Source organism: Coregonus clupeaformis, chromosome 4 (genome assembly GCF_020615455.1).
Source record: "Coregonus clupeaformis isolate EN_2021a chromosome 4, ASM2061545v1, whole genome shotgun sequence".
Taxonomy (NCBI): Eukaryota; Metazoa; Chordata; class Actinopteri; order Salmoniformes; family Salmonidae; genus Coregonus; species Coregonus clupeaformis.
Window position 1 is genome coordinate 9,329,888 of NC_059195.1, and position 17,476 is coordinate 9,347,363.

A 17,476-nucleotide genomic window follows, 5' to 3' on the forward strand; every position below is an offset into this window, starting at 1 on the left:
TGAAGGAATTCTAGTAGTGGGAAGAAGAGAATGATGAGCACGATACATTCATGTAATACCCCCATTAAAGTTTTACAATAACATAAATGTATAATTCATGTCACAATTAGCAGAATATAACATGACAGCATTCATCCACTCATTATTTGAAATGCCTCTGTTGGGCAAAACACTACTTCCCACAATCCTCAGTTTTACGTTAAGACGTATTGAGCGAAACAAACAAACAAACAGGAAGAAGACAAGAAAGTCAGGATTTGATCCAGATTACCAGTAGACAGCTAACGTTAGCTACAACAAATTCAAGATGCTGAAATCTGTGATTCTCATTGGAGGCCCGCAGAAAGGTGAGTGTTAAGTAAATTACTCATTTGCAAATTCATACATGTTAATTCCTCCAGTTCTGCTATCTAGAACCAGATATCTAGCTAGCTGTTAGCGAGCCTGGCTCTGAAGGGCTAGCCTAGGGGTGTATTCATTACGATTCTATTACAAAACGTTTCGTCTGTTGCAAAACTGTTTGCAACAGAAACCGTTTATTCCAAACGCTGTTGAGTTCCGTTTGGTTCTTCAACGGAAGTTGTGGTTAAGTCGTGTGTCTCTTCATAAAAAATAAGCGGACTTCACTTAACTTCAGAGCATGGCCGAATCGATAATTGCCTGTGCCAAACACTTTGCAGACTATTCAGATTTGAATAGCAACGTGTGGAAACCATACAATTAAAATGAACGACAATTTACGTTTAAGAACACAACAGCTTTTCCGTCATGTTGAAGAGCGTTTGGAGCAAAACGTTTTGCAACAGAATCTGCATAATGAATACAGCCTAGTTGGAGGCTACTGAATGACGTGGCGTGATCATGGAAACCCGCAGGTGCAGTTTGCCATATCTAAGCGTTGTCGAAAAAGAGAATAAATGTGATTGTGTGGGCTGACAGCTAGCGGTCAAGATAGCCGAAATACTGGCATTAACATTCTGTGCTAGCTAGATCGCTACTTGAATTGTCACATTGAAGAAGTTGAGCGCTTTCAACTCTAGGCCAGAATAAAATAGAAAAGAAGAATAGAATAGGGGTGCTTTCAACTCCATAGAATATAATCTAGAATATAATATCATAATAATAATAATATGCCATTTAGCAGACGCTTTTATCCAAAGCGAATTACAGTCATGTGTGCATACATGTTTACGTATGGGTGGTCCCGGGGATCGAACCCACTACTCTGGCGTTACAAGCGCCATGCTCTACCAATTGAGCTACAGAATAACTTCTTTACTTTTCCCAAGGTAACTTCTAATTATTTCCAGAAAGAACTGGCGTGCTGATCGAGGATAGACAGGTTATCAAAATAGAATATGATCAACTGAGCAGGTGACTTGCTTTGTCATACAGGTACACGGTTTCGACCATTGTCCTTTGAGGTCCCGAAACCCTTGTTTCCAGTGGCTGGTGTGCCCATGCTTCAGCATCACATTGAAGAATGTGCCAAGGTAGGTTAGCACTGACAAAATAATCAATCTCGCTCTGTTCATCTTCATCATTGGTGGAAAGAAATATGGTTTGCATTTTTCCCATAGGTGCCAAATATGAAGGAGATTTTGCTAATTGGCTTTTACCAGCCAAATGAAGAACTTACCAGATTCATGTGTAGCGCACAGCAGGAATTCAAAATCTCAATCAGGTAAACGAGAGGATCATAGTCAATGGATGGACAGTAGCCTTATTGATAAACTTGTTGAAACTCTGTAGGTATTTGCAGGAGTATGCTGCTTTGGGCACTGGAGGCGGCATCTACCATTTCAGAGATCAGATTCTATCTGGTGGCCCTGAGGCATTCTTCATTATGAATGCTGACGTGTGCTCTGAGTTTCCTCTACCAGAGATGCTCAACTTCCAGAAGGAACACGGAGAGCCTAGCAGTTTCGTCATCCTGGGGACAACTGTGAGGAGACTTCCATGATTTCTATGGCTTGGGCCTTCAACAATACAGGGAAAAGTTGGCCAATGAACTGTTGGGAATATGCTTGATGGAGACATTGGGGTATAATTTTGTCTTTCACTTGTTTTATTTTTCTTCTTTATTTTGCAGGCAAACAGAAAGCAGTCCATGAACTATGGCTGTATCGTGGAAAACCAGCAAACAAATGAGGTGATGCAGCACATTTTAGTCACGCTTATATATGAACAATTATGACTGTTATTACTTGATCCAGAAAGTATTTACTAATCTCTAGCTCTTATTTCAGGTTTTACATTATGTGGAGAAGCCTAGCACTTTTGTGAGTGACATCATCAACTGTGGAATCTACCTGTTTACCCCAGAGATCTTCCAACACATTGGGGCAGTCTTCCAGAAGAACCAGCAGGACATGCTGTTGTGAGTGGGAGGGATCCCTCAGGGACCCTATCGTGGGAGCATAGAGATCCTGTAGGATCCTAGGATCTCTATGCGTGGGAGTGGTGCATGCGAATTTGATAATTTCCTATCCTTGTTTCTCCTCATTTGTCTTTTTTCCTTTCCCCTTTCCTGCCATCATTCTGTTTCCCGTTTCCCATCACCAGATATCCATACGAGGGGTAAGTCGGTACAAACAGTGTGGCTTTAGAGTAGAGATGGGCATTAGTCAAATACGTCACACAAAAATATCTGTATCTAAAAAGCGTATCTCTTCATTGAGTCACAATACTAGCACATGGGGTGATAGGTCATTCACAAAGGTGCGTTTTGGAAGGTTTATTTCCACACACTCACTTTTATCTTGATGTGCACTGCACATCATCATCATCACTTGTCAAGATTGAAGGAGTTGGCATACACATTTATACAATTGTTAGTAGTAAATCACAAGCATATGCACAATCAAATATTTCATTATAAAATGTGGACCCATTCAAAGGGAATGGTGTGATATTGGCCATGATATAAGAATATTTTTGGACTTCCTTATGTGTTCCATTACTCAAGTCAACCATGTTGCCTCTGATCCCTCTTCTGTCAAATTACTTTTGCTTTCATAATCCATTTTAATACTACTGTGCTTGTCAACTTTTAACAAGCCCCACTGTATCCTTGGGCACTTGGTGAATCCATTACTCTTTTTGACAACTCTTCTTGGTGACTTAGGTGCTGTTAATGACCCATCTAAAGTCTTTCAAACTTTCTCATGACCTTCAAGCTAGCCTTAGGTCACAATCCAATCGGAAGTGGTTGTGAGCTAACATTTCGTAAACACTGTACTAGAGAATTATTGAGCACGCTTGTTTTGCATTGCCCGGTGCTCTCTGTGGGTGGGTGGAGTTATCACTTTAGAACCAATTGAATGGTCTAAAATGTGGCAACTGCCCACCTGCGCCCAGAGAGAAATATTAAGAGCATGGTCTCATACATTGGTGTCTTCCTCACAGAGACGAGCAGACCAATGGCAACGGCTGGCATCGGGCTGAGGCAATTCGGTTAGAACAGGACATCTTCACAGCCCTGGCTGGACAGGGCAAGCTCTACGTCTACAAAACACCTGCCATCTGGAGCCAGATCAAATCTGCAGGGTGAGTAAGTCATCTCAATCTGTGAAAAACTTGTGTGGTCAGTGGGACCTGAAGATGTTGGAGTAGTATACTTCTTCTGAATCTGTGTAATAGGAATTTCCAGGTGAACAAAAAGGAGAGCAGTTGTAGGTAAAGTTAATCAAAAATCTATCCGGTTTATTACGAGTTGCAGCAGGGAGACAAACACCTCCAGCACAGAAGCAGAGAAAATGTCTAACTGGTCTTCTCTGAGCAGGCTCTTATATCCTAATCAGAAAGCACCTAATGTTCTGTAAACATCAGCCCGAGAGGCTTGTAAGAAGTCAAAACAAAAAGGCAGTGACTTTGTCAGTTGCTACAGAACCATACAGTGTTCACCGAATGTCATCAATACAATACAACAGTAAATAATCTGTGTCCTTTGTCCTTGTACCTCCAGTCTGGCGGCAATTACTATCAACAGATATGAGAATAATCCATAACATTCAGCATCAAGTCTAGTGACCAACAACACGCACCCAGAGTGTCACAAATAGAACACTGGAAATGGTGTATTACAGAAACTCAAAATATGCTAATCATTGTGTTGATCACTCTAAACTAAATATTAACTTTAGTCATCTTACATTTCCCCATTACAATTTTCTTTTTGTAAAAAAAATTAACAGGTCTGCAATATACGCCAGTCGCTTGTACCTCAACCAGTACCATAAAACCCACCCTGAAAGACTGGCAACAAACAAGGATGGAGGGCCTAGAATAAGTGGTAGGTTATAGTACAGTACTTGCCTTTTTGTTACCTTTTTGAAGTTTTTGGTTGTCTTTACAAGTGTATTTACACCAATTATTTATTTTTGTTGTCCCAGGAAATGTTTACATTCACCCAACAGCCAATATTGACCCTACTGCGGTGGTAAGTGCTTATCCTTGCTCTTACTACTTACCTACATGTACAGTGCATTCGGAAAGTATTCAGACCCCTTGACTTTTTCCACATATTGTTATGTTACAGCCTTCTTCTAAAATTGATTATATTGTTTAATCTACACACAATACCCCATAATGACAAAATAAAAAACTTAAATATCACATTTACATAAGTATTCAGACCCTTTACTCAGTACTTTGTTGAAGCACCTTTGGCAGCGATTACAGCCTCGAGTCTCCTTGGGTATGACACTACAAGCTTGGCATACCTGTGTTTGGGGAGTTTCTCCCATTCTTTGCTGCAGATTCTCTAAAGCTCTGTCAGGTTGGATAGGGAGCGCTGCACAGCTATTTTCAGGTCTCTCCAGAGATGTTCGATCAGGTTCAAGTCCGGGCTCTGGCTGGGCCACTCTAGGACATTCAGAGACTTGTCCCGAAGCCACTCCTCCGTCGTCTTCAAATGAAATGCAAATAGTCCGGGTAGCCATTTGATTAGCTGTTCAGGAGTCTTATGGCTTGGGGGTAGAAGCTGTTAAGAAGCCTTTTGGACCTAGACTTGGCGCTCCGGTACCGCTTGCCGTGTGGTAGCAGAGAGAACAGTCTATGACTAGGGTGGCTGGAGTCTGACAATTTTTAGGGCCTTCCTCTGACACCGCCTGGTATAGAGGTCCTGGATGGCAGGAAGCTTGGCCCCAGTGATGTACTGGGCCGTACGCACTACCCTCTGTAGTGCCTTGTGGTTGGAGGCCAAGCAGTTGCCATACCAGGCAGTGATGCAACCAGTCAGGATGCTCTCGATGGTGCAGCTGTATAACCTTTTGAGGATCTGAGGACCCATGCCAAATCTTTTCATTCTCCTGAGGGGGAATAGGCTTTGTCGTGCCCTGTTCACGACTGTCTTGGTGTGTTTGGACCATGATAGTTTGTTGGTGATGTGGACACCAAGGAACTCGAAGCTCTCAACCTGCTCCACTATAGCCCCGTCGATAAGAATGGGGGTGTGCTCCGTCCTCTTCTTTTTCCTGTAGTCCACAATCATCACCTTTGTTTTGATCATGTTGAGGGAGAGGTTGTTATCCTGGCACCACACGGCCAGGTCTCTGACTTCCTCCCTATAGGCTGTCTCATCATTGTCGGTGATCAGGCCTACCACTGTTGTATCGTCGGCAAACTTAATGATGGTGTTGGATTCGTGCCTGGCCATGCAGTCATGGGTGAACAGGGAGTGCAGGACTGAGCACGCACTCCTGAGGGGCCCCCGTGTTGAGGATCAGCGTGGCAGATGTGTTGTTACCTACCCTTACCACCTGGGGGCGGCCCGTCAGGAAGTCCAGGATCCAGTTGCAGAGGGAGGTGTTTAGTCCCAGGGTCCTTAGCTTAGTGATGAGCTTTGAGGGCACTATGGTGTTGAACGCTGAGCTGTAGTCAATGAATAGCATTCTCACGTAGGTGTTCCTTTTGCCCAGGTGGGAAAGGGCAGTGTGGAGTGCAATAGAGATTGCATCATCTGTGGATCTGTTGGGGCGGTATGCAAATTGGAGTGGGTCTAGGGTTTCTGTGATAATTTGCACACACTGCAGCAGGGATTTTGGCCCACTCCTCCATTCAGACCTTCTCCAGATCCTTCAGGTTTCGGGGCTGTCACTGGGCAATACGGACATTCAACTCCCTCCAAAGATTTTCTATTGGGTTCAGGTCTGGAGACTGGCTAGGCCACTCCAGGACCTTGAGATGCTTCTTACGGAGCCACTCCTTAGTTGCCCTGGCTGTGTGTTTCGGGTCGTTGTCATGCTGGAAGACCCAGCTACGACCCATCTTAAATGCTCTTACTGAGGGAAGGAGGTTGTTGGCCAAGATCTCGCGATACATGGCCCCATCCATCCTCCCCTCAATACGGTGCAGTCGTCCTGTCCCCTTTGCAGAAAAGCATCCCCAAAGAATGATGTTTCCACCTCCATGCTTCACGGTTGGGATGGTGTTCTTGGGGTTGTACTCATCCTTCTTCTTCCTCCAAACACGGCGAGTGGAGTTTAGACCAAAAAGCTCTATTTTTGTCTCATCAGACCACATGACCTCCTCCCATTCCTCCTCTGGATCATCCAGATGGTCATTGGCAAACTTCAGACGGGCCTGGACATGCGCTGGCTTGAGCAGGGGGACCTTGCGTGCGCTGCAGGATTTTAATCCATGACGGCGTAGTGTGTTACCAGCTGCCTTGAGATCATTGACAAGATCCTCCCGTGTAGTTCTGGGCTTATTCCTCACCGTTCTCATGATCATTGCAACTCCACGAGGTGAGATCTTGCATGGAGCCCCAGGCCGAGGGAGATTGACAGTTATTTTGTGTTTCTTCCATTTGCGAATAATCGCACCAACTGTTGTCACCTTCTCAACAAGCTGCTTGGCGATGGTCTTGTAGCCCATTCCAGCCTTGTGTAGGTCTACAATGTTGTCCCTGACATCCTTGGAGAGCTTTTTGGTCTTGGCCATGGTGGAGAGTTTGGAATCTGATTGATTGCTTCTGTGGACAGGTGTCTTTTATACAGGTAACAAACTGAGATTAGGAGCACTCCCTTTAAGAGTGTGCTCCTAATCTCAGCTCGTTACCTGTATAAAAGACACCTGGGAGCCAGAAATCTTTCTGATTGAGAGGGGGTCAAATACTTATTTCCATGATTAAAACGCAAATAAATTTATAACATTTTGACATGCGTTTTTCTGGATTTTCTTGTTTTTATTCTGTGTCTCGCTGTTCAAATAAACCTGCCGATTTGTGTGTATTGGGTATATGTTGTGAAATTGTTAGATATTACTGCACTGTTGGAGCTAGAAGCACAAGCATTTCGCTACACCCGCAAAAACATCTGCTAAACACGTGTATGTGACAAATAAAAATTGATTTGATTTGAGGTACACCTCCAATTACATTTACATTTAAGTCATTTAGCAGATACTCTTATCCAGAGCGACTTACAATTGACTCAAATTATGTCAATTAGTCTATTAGAAGCTTATAAAGCCATGACATCATTTTCTTGAATTTTCCAAGCTTTTTAAAGGCACAGTCAACTTAGTGTATGTAAACTTCTGACCCACTGGAATTGTGATACAGTGAATTATAAGTGAAATAATCTCTGTAAACAATTGTTGGAAAAATGACTTGTCATGCACAAAGTAGATGTCCTAACCGACTTGCCAAAACTATAGTTTGTTAACAAGAAATGTGTGGAGTGGTTGAAAAACAAGTTTTATTGACTCCAACCTAAGTGTATGTAAACTTCCGACTTCAACTGTATATACAGTATCTCACATTTTTGTAAGTATTTGAGTATATCTTTTCATGTGACATCACTGAAGAAATGACACTTTGCCACAATGTAAAGTAGTGAGTGTACAGCTTGTATAACAGTGTAAATCTGCTGTCCCCTCAAAATAACACAACACACAGCCATTAGTGTCTAAATCGCTGGCAACAAAAGTGAGTACACCCCTAAGTGAAAATGTCAAAATTGGGCCTAAAGTGTCAATATTTTGTGTGGCCACCATCATTTTCCAGCACTGCCTTAACCCTCAGAGCTTCACAGGTTGCCACTGGAGTCCTCTTCCACTCCTCCATGACGACATCACGGAGCTGGTGGAGATTAGAGACCTTGCACTCCTCCACCTTCCGTTTGAGGATGCCCCACAGATGCTCAATAGGGTTTAGGTCTGGAGACATGCTTGGCCAGTCCATCACCTTTACCCTCAGCTTCTTTAGCAAGGCAGTGGTCGTCTTGGAGGTGTGATTGAGGTCGTTATCATGTTGGAATACTGCCCTGCAGCCCAGTCTCCGAAGGGAGGGGATCATGCTCTGCTTCAGTATGTCACAGTACATGTTGGCATTCACGGTTCCCTCAATGAACTGTAGCTCCCCAGTGCCAGCAGCACTCATGCAGCCCCAGACCATGACACTCCCACCACCATGCTTGACTGTAGGCAAGACACACTTGTCTTTGTACTCCTCACCTGGTTGCCGCCACACACGCTTGACACCATCTGAACCAAATACGTTTATCTTGGTCTCATCAGACCACAGGACATGGTTCCAGTAATCCATGTCCTTCATCTGCTTGTCTTCAGCAAACTGTTTGCGGGCTTTCTTGTGCATCATCTTTAGAAGAGGCTTCCTTCTGGGACGACAGCCATGCAGACCAATTTGATGCAGTGTGCAGCGTATGGTCTGAGCACTGACAGGCTGACCCCCCACCCCTTTAACCTCTGCAGCAATGCTGGCAGCACTCATACGTCTATTTCCCCAAGACAACCTCTGGATATGACGCTGAGCACGTGCACTCAACTTCTTGCGTCGACCATGGCGAGGCCTGTTCTAAGTGGAACCTGTCCTGTTAAACCGCTGTATGGTCTTGGCCACCGTGCTGCAGCTCAGTTTCAGGGTCTTGGCAATCTTCTTATAGCCCAGGCCATCTTTATGTAGAGCAACACTTATTTTTTTCAGATCCTCAGAGAGTTCTTTGCCATGAGGTGCCATGTTGAACTTCCAGTGACCAGTATGAGGGAGTGTGAGAGCGATGACACCAAATTTAACACACCTGCTCCCCATTCACACCTGAGACCTTGTAACACTAACGAGTCACATGACACCGGGGAGGGAAAATGGCTAATTGGGCCCAATTTGGACATTTTCACATAGGGGTGTACTCACTTTTGTTGCCAGTGGTTTAGACATTAATGGCTGTGTGTTGAGTTATTTTGAGGGGACAGCAAATGTACACTGTTATACAAACTGTACACTCACTACTTTACATTGTATCAAAGTCGGCGGCAGGTAGCTTAGTGGGTAAGAGCGTTGTGCCAGTAACCGAAAGGTCGCTGGTTCTAATCCCCGAGCCAACTAGGTGAAAAATCTGTTGATGTGCCCTTAAGCAAGACACTTAACCTTAATTGCTCCTGTAAGTTGCTCTGGAGAAGAGCATCTGCTAAATGACAAAAAAAAAAAAAAAAAGTGTCATTTCTTCAGTGTTGTCACATGAAAAGATATAATGAAATAATTACAAAAATGTGAGGGGTGTACTCACTTTTGTGAGATACTGTATGTATGTATGTATGTATGTATGTGTGTGTGTGTGTGTATTATGTATGTATATATATATATATATATATATATATATATATATATACACACACACATACAGTGGGGAGAACAAGTATTTGATACACTGCCGATTTTGCAGGTTTTCCTACTTAAAAGCATGTAGAGGTCTGTAATTTTTTATCATAAGTACACTTCAACTGTGAGAGACGGAATCTAAAACAAAAAGCCTGAAAATCACATTGTATAATTTTTAAGTAATTTAATTTGCATTTTATTGCTTGACATAAGTATTTGATACATCAGAAAAGCAGAACTTAATATTTGGTACAGAAACCTTTGTTTGCAGTTACAGAGATCATACGTTTCCTGTAGATCTTGACCAGGTTTGCAAACACTGCAGCAGGGATTTTGGCCCACTCCTCCATACAGACCTTCTACAGATCCTTCAGGTTTCGGGGCTGTCGCTGGGCAATACGGACTTTCAGCTCCCTCCAAAGATTTTCTATTGGGTTCAGGTCTGGAGACTGGCTAGGCCACTCCAGGACCTTGAGATGCTTCTTACGGAGCCACTCCTTAGTTGCCCTGGCTGTGTGTTTCGGGAAGTTGTCATGCTGGAAGACCCAGCCACGACCCATCTTTAAATGCTCTTACTGAGAGAAGGAGGTTGTTGGCCAAGATATCGCGATACATGGCCCCATCCATCCTCCCCTCAATACGTTGCAGTCGTCCTGTCCCCTTTGCAGAAAAGCATCCCCAAAGAATGATGTTTCCACCTCCATGCTACATGGTTGGGATGGTGTTCTTGGGGTTGTACTCATCCTTCTTCTTCCTCCAAACACGGCGAGTAGAGTTTAGACCAAAAAGCTCTTTTTGTCACATCAGACCACATGACTTTCTCCCATTCCTCCTCTGGATCATCCAGATGGTCATTGGCAAACTTCAGACGGGTCTGGACATGCGCTGGCTTGAGCAGGGGGACCTTGCGTGCGCTGCAGGATTTTAATCCATGACGGCATAGTGTGTTACTAATGGTTTTCTTTGAGACTGTGGTCCCAGCTCTCTTCAGGTCATTGACCAGGTCCTGCCGTGTAGTTCTGGGCAGATCCCTCACCTTCCTCATGATCATTGATGCCCCACGAGGTGAGATCTTGCATGGCGCCCCAGACCGAGGGTGATTGACCGTCATCTTGAACTTTTTTATCCCTGATTTTATCCCTGATGTCCTTACACAGCTCTCTGGTCTTGGCCATTGTGGAGAAGTTGGAGTCTGTTTGATTGAGTGTGTGGACAGGTGTCTTTTATACGGGTAACGAGTTCAAACAGGTGCAGTTAATACAGGTAATGAGTGGAGAACAGGATGGCTTCTTAAAGAAAAACTAACAGGTCTGTGAGAGCCGGAATTCTTACTGGTTGGTAGGTGATCAAATACTTATGTCATGCAATAAAATGCAAATTAATTACTTAAAAATCATACAATGTGATTTTCTGGATTTTTGTTTTAGATTCCGTCTCTCACAGTTGAAGTGTACCTATGATAAACATTACAGACCTCTACATGCTTTGTAAGTAGGAAAACTTGCAAAATCGGCAGTGTATCAAATACTTGTTCTCCCACTGTGTATATGTGTGTGTATATATATATATATATATATATATATATATATATATATATTATACACAGTGGGGAGAACAAGTATTTGATACACTGCCGATTTTGCAGGTTTTCCTACTTACAAAGCATGTAGAGGTCCGTCATTTTTTATCATAGGTACACTTCAACTGCGAGAGACGGAATCTAAAACAAAAATCCAGAAAATCACATTGTATGATTTTTAAGTAATTAATTTGCATTTTATTGCATGACATAAGTATTTGATACATCAGAAAAGCAGAACTTAATATTTGGTACAGAAACCTTTGTTTGCAATTACAGAGATCATACGTTTCCTGTAGGTCTTGACCAGGTTTGCACACACTGCAGCAGGGATTTTGGCCCACTCCTCCATACAGACCTTCTCCAGATCCTTCAGGTTTCGGGGCTGTTGCTGGGCAATACGGACTTTCAGCTCCCTCCAAAGATTTTCTATTGGGTTCAGGTCTGGAGACTGGCTAGGCCACTCCAGGACCTTGAGATGCTTCTTACAGAGCCACTCCTTAGTTGCCCTGGCTGTGTGTTGCAGGTCGTTGTCATGCTGGAAGACCCAGCCACGACCCATTTTCAATGCTCTTACTGAGGGAAGGAGGTTGTTGGCCAAGATCTCGCGATACATGGCCCCATCCATCCTCCCCTCAATACGGTGCAGTCGTCCTGTCCACTTTGCAGAAAAGCATCCCCAAATAATGATGTTTCCACCTCCATGCTTCACGGTTGGGATGGTGTTCTTGGGGTTGTACTCATCCTTCTTCTTCCTCCAAATACGGCGAGTGGAGTTTAGACCAAAAAGCTCAATTTTTGTCTCATCAGACCACATGACCTTCTCCCATTCCTCCTCTGGATCATCCAGATGGTAATTGGTAAACTTCAGACGGGCCTGGACATGCGCTGGCTTGAGCAGGGGGACCTTGCGTGCGCTGCAGGATTTTAATCCATGACGGCGTAGTGTGTTACTAATGGTTTTCTTTGAGACTGTGGTCCCAGCTCTCTTCAGGTCATTGACCAGGTCCTGCCGTGTAGTTCTGGGCAGATCCCTCACCTTCCTCATGATCATTGATGCCCCACGAGGTGAGATCTTGCATGGCGCCCCAGACCGAGGGTGATTGACCGTCATCTTGAACTTTTTTATCCCTGATTTTATCCCTGATGTCCTTACACAGCTCTCTGGTCTTGGCCATTGTGGAGAAGTTGGAGTCTGTTTGATTGAGTGTGTGGACAGGTGTCTTTTATACGGGTAACGAGTTCAAACAGGTGCAGTTAATACAGGTAATGAGTGGAGAACAGGAGGGCTTCTTAAAGAAAAACTAACAGGTCTGTGAGAGCCAGAATTCTTACTGGTTGGTAGGTGATCAAATACTTATGTCATGCAATAAAATGCAATTAATTACTTAAAAATCATACAATGTGATTTTCTGGATTTTTGTTTTTAGATTCTGTCTCTCACAGTTGATGTGTACCTATGATAAAAATTACAGACCTCTACATGCTTTGTAAGTAGGAAAACCTGCAAAATCGGCAGTGTATCAAATACTTGTTCTCTCCACTGTATGTATATATATATATATATATATATATATATATATATATATATATATATATATATATATATATATATATATATATATATATATATATATGCAAGAAAGTAATAAAGGGAAATATATTTAAAAAAAAAAGATATGTATTTATTTGTATGTATATGTGTATAAAAAATATTTCCCTTTATTACTTTCCAACCCCACCACCCCTTCCCTAATTGGAGTAAACTAGTGAACAACAATGCTTAGGCCTCTACTTCCAGCTTATACATACTATATACATTTTATTATCTACAATAATTATATTTTATTTGTTTTTACTCCTGAACTTCCTCTACCCTCAACCTCTCCGATCATTTTCATGATGTCCATCCGGTTTGCTTCCAAATGCCATATCTTTCAAACTGTGCTCTTTCACAAAAGCTCTCAACCTATAACCTATATACTTATTATGGACACAGTATGCTTTACATTTCGTTATCTTGCTTTTGTTAGTTGTTATTAGTCCCATCCTTCAGCTCCAATCAACCCCTCCCATCTATCTCTTAACCATCCTTATTGGATTTCTATTTGCCATATATTTTTCAACTGTACTGTGATGTTTTTCAAAAGTTCTGAACCTTTATTCTCATTGTTTCTACAGATTGTAAATTGAAAATAAACATTTTTTCTAACATTTCAGAATACCCAGTAGTGCTATCTGCAGGGTTAGCTCCAGGTAAATATTGCAATCCTTTAGCCATTCCTGGACCTGTGTCCAAAAACAAGCTACAAATGGACAGTACCAAAACAAATGATCTAATGATTCTGTCTCTTCGCAGCAAAATCTGCAGAGCTGGGAAGATTGTATCCCCCATATAAATAACATTATATTGGTAGCAAGAATTTTATATGATAATTTAAATTGAAAGATTCAAAGTTTTGAATCCGGCGTCGTTTTGCGTATTAGTTCATAAACACTATGCCATGGAATCGGTACGTCAAAAATCTCTTCCCAACTATTTTGCAATCTATATGGGATGGCTGTCAATCCTTTGGTCCTTAAATGAAACTGGTATACTTTTTTATTTATCACAATTTTCTTTATCCAGTTATGTTCTTTAATGCAGGGCCGACAGACTAGTTCCTTATTTTTTCCCCCTTCCACTTTCCTCTTCCATTTTTGGGGTAATGCTGCAATTATTTGGTTGTAATTTTGGGTAGAGCAGACATTTCCATATGTTTTTGTTAGCTCCATGTGCAACATAACTCCACCAGTCCTACCTATTATATCATTTACGAAGATTATACCTTTAAAAATTGTTTTTTTCAAAAAATTGTTTTTTAATCAATTACTATATTTGAGTTCAACCACAATATTTGTTGCATTATTTGTTCTGTCATTTCTGGAGGATTAAATTGAAATTACAACCAACTTTCTATGGCATGTTTTAAAAATAGTGATATTTGGGAGATGATTTCCTTTTCAAATAACTGAAAGTGAGAGGTTGTAATCTGAATAAAGGGAAAAAGGCCGTTCTTGAACATATGGTGAGACAGTCTTACTAATTTGCTAGAGAACCAGTTCGGATTTAAGTATACCTTTTGTATGACTGAAGCTTTTAGTGATAGGTCTAATGCTTTAATATTTAATAATGTCAATCCTCAGAATTCATATTAATTATAGAAATAGGCCCGTTTAATTTTGTCTTGCTTGCCGTTCCAAATAAAATGGAATATTTTTTTCCTCATATAATTTAAAAAAAACTGTTCGCTAGGCATAGGCAAGACCATAAGCAAATAGGTAAACTGGGATAATACTAAAGAGTTAATCAGGGTGATTTTCCCACAAATTGACAGGTATTTACCTTTCCATGGTAGCAAGATCTTATATATTTTTGCTAACTTTCTATTCACATTTATTTGAGTGAGATCATTTATTTCATTTGGGATATGTATTCCGAGTATATCCACAACACCATCAGACCATTTTATTGGTTAACTACATGGTAATGTAAATTTTTTATTTTTTAGTGATCCAATACGTAATATAGTACATTTATCATAATTTGGTTGTAATCCAGAGAGGTTAGAAAATGTATCTAGATCCTCTATGAGGCTGTGGAGGGATTCAAGTTGTGGATTAAAAAGAAAACATGAATCATCAACGTACAATGACACCTTTGTTTTTAAGCCCTGGATTTCTAATCACTTGATATTATTGTTGGATCTGATTTTAATAGCTAACATTTCGAAGGCCATAATAAATAGATATGCCGATAGTGGAAAACCTTGTTTCACTCCTTGACAGTTTAAAACTTTCGGAGAAGAAGAGTCTTAGTGGTTCCAAACTTCTTCCATTTAAGAATGATGGAGGCCACTGTGTTCTTGGGGACCTTCAATGCTGCAGACACAGGTGGACTCCAATCAAGTTGTAGAAACAGCTCAAGGGTGATCAATGGAAACAGGATGCACCTGAGCTAATTTGCGTCTCATAGAAACGGGTCTGAATACTTATGTAAATAAGGTATTTCTGTTTACATTTTTTAAATGAATTTGCTAAGGTTCTAAACCTGTTTTCACTTTGTCATGATGGGGTATTGTGTGTAGATTGAGGGAAAAAATGTATTTAATCAATTTTACAATAAGTCTGTAACGTAACAAAATGTGGGAAAAGGGAAGGGGTTTGAATACTTTCCGAATGCACTGTATACTGCACAATACAACTGAACTCCTCACAGTCAAAGACACTACATGCTACAACAACAAAAAAATAAAAAAAGATATACCTAATAACAAATTTACAAAATCTCCTTTCTATAGTTGGGTCCCAACGTCTCCATAGGCACAGGTGTGACCATCGGGGCTGGGGTGCGAGTGAGAGAGTCCATCATTCTCCATGGGGCCACTCTACAGGCAAGCAGTTACTAGTGGCCTACCTTTTATCTTTGTGGCAAATTATTGTTAGAATTTGTTTTTGGCCAGTTCCTCAGACAAAAAAAATTCTGAAATTGCTGTTCTTCCCTTGATCATAGCTCACAGATAATGTGTCCACTTGATTAAAGTAGGATTGATAATTGACAGTGACGTAATTCTATTTTGATATGGTTCTTTTAGGATCACAGTTGTGTGTTGAACTGTATAGTGGGATGGGATAGCACTATCGGCAAGTGGGCCAGAGTTGAAGGAACTCCCAGTGACCCCAATCCAAACGACCCCTATGCCAAAATAGATAGTGAAACACTCTTCAGAGACGGAAAACTCACGCCATCAATCACCATTCTTGGTAAGTTGCCTTTACCCTTATAATACTACTGAGTTGAGCTGTACTTGGCTGGCCTGGTTACGCATCCACCATAGTTGCTGTAACTGTGCTGGAAAGGACTACCTTTCCAGCACAGCACCGTGCGTTTCAGGGCAATCGTGTGAAAAGGGTATTGGATACATGTAGATTTTTGGAGCATGTAAGCATTACAAAGTTTTAATATTGCTATTTTTTTCAGGTTGTAATGTAACTATCCCGGCCGAGGTGATCATACTCAACTCAATTGTTCTGCCATACAAAGACCTCAACCGGAGCTTCAAAAACCAAATTATATTGTAGTTAATTTTCTGTGTGGTCTGTTCATTTAGTGTCAAACAAATTAAAGATTTTAGCTTGAAGAACAATGCCACTGCCTCTGGGTTATTGTATATAAGATAAATATATAAAAAGGAGATTACACTTATTTAGGTGTTTGGAAAGATATAGATTTGATATATTGTGTATGTTTTTTTTGCCTTTATGCATTAACTGATGTTACCATCATTTGAGATGCTTTGGGAGGCTGATAATGTGCGTTGGTTGGTTTGATTACTTCGACGCATGTCTGAATGTCATCCCACAACTTTTATGAAACATACGTTTTATAAAATGTATTTTAACTGTTACATTTCTGCACTAGTCCTATAATGAGCTCTGTATGATGGATTCACTACCATGTAAGGGAAATTATTAAATAATGGTCATATTTTGGCATGGGGGTTGCTGGTATTACTTACTTTAGGTGGTGGTGCTAACCTTGTTACTGAGAAATTGCATGCTGAAAATGTAAACTAATCAGCTGCAGACTTTTATTAGATTGCAAAATAAAAGGAATTGGTTACAAACGGTTACATTTTGAGTGGTAATTTGGGGGCCTTTAACATGAGTGCTTTGATTCAAACGTGACCATTTTAATTGCAAGAGTTATTCTGACATTCTTCTCTGAAAGAAATCGTTGACCGTCTCATGTTTCTTTTGCTTAAAGGGGCAATCTGTAGTTCAAACAAAGTCCAAAAATGGATGTACCAATCGCCGATTTCCACTTTTAAATAGCAATCAAGAAATGTTTGCTTGAAATCTGAACATAGCAGGGGACCTGGAGATTCCGGCCTTCGATTCTGTACTTTGTTATTTGTGACAATCATAAATGAAATAGTTAATCAGTATTCAATTTTGTTCCTGCATGACTAATTTTGAAATGAAATGATTCTGGCTTTAATCAAGCACTTATGGTTCAGACTGAGTTGTTACCTTTTAATTACTAAAAGTGTTTTGTAACTAAATTGCAGAAATGTCTTGTTTCACAGATCTATCCGTTTAGAAATCAAGTACAGCAGTTTATTCAATCACAGCTACCCAATTGTGTTCATTATGCATTAGTGCTGAGAGTTCCTCAAATGTACACTGCACCATCATACTCCATTTTACAATACTTAACATTCAAATAATATTTA

The 17,476-nt window shown here is 41.1% G+C and overlaps 1 protein-coding gene across 3 annotated transcripts; it reads left to right on the plus strand.

Moving 5' to 3' along the window:
- Positions 1 to 225: 225 nt before the first annotated feature.
- On the plus strand, positions 226 to 16,873 carry LOC121551597 (mannose-1-phosphate guanyltransferase alpha-A). 3 transcript variants are annotated; one of them, XM_041864305.1, is made up of 13 exons: positions 226 to 347; positions 1,396 to 1,493; positions 1,581 to 1,684; positions 1,753 to 1,945; positions 2,093 to 2,152; positions 2,250 to 2,380; positions 2,566 to 2,580; positions 3,409 to 3,549; positions 4,197 to 4,294; positions 4,395 to 4,441; positions 15,542 to 15,634; positions 15,836 to 16,004; positions 16,222 to 16,873. In XM_041864305.1, the coding sequence occupies exons 1-13, from the start codon at positions 308 to 310 to the stop codon at positions 16,320 to 16,322; spliced, it is 1,290 nt and encodes a 429-aa protein (XP_041720239.1). In that variant the 5' UTR covers positions 226 to 307; the 3' UTR covers positions 16,323 to 16,873. The 3 variants fall into 3 exon arrangements, with proteins under 3 accessions (XP_041720239.1, XP_041720243.1, XP_041720250.1); XM_041864316.1 differs by lacking the exon at positions 226 to 347 and adding an exon at positions 827 to 875; XM_041864309.1 differs by lacking the exon at positions 2,566 to 2,580.
- The last annotated feature ends 603 nt before the right edge of the window (positions 16,874 to 17,476 follow it).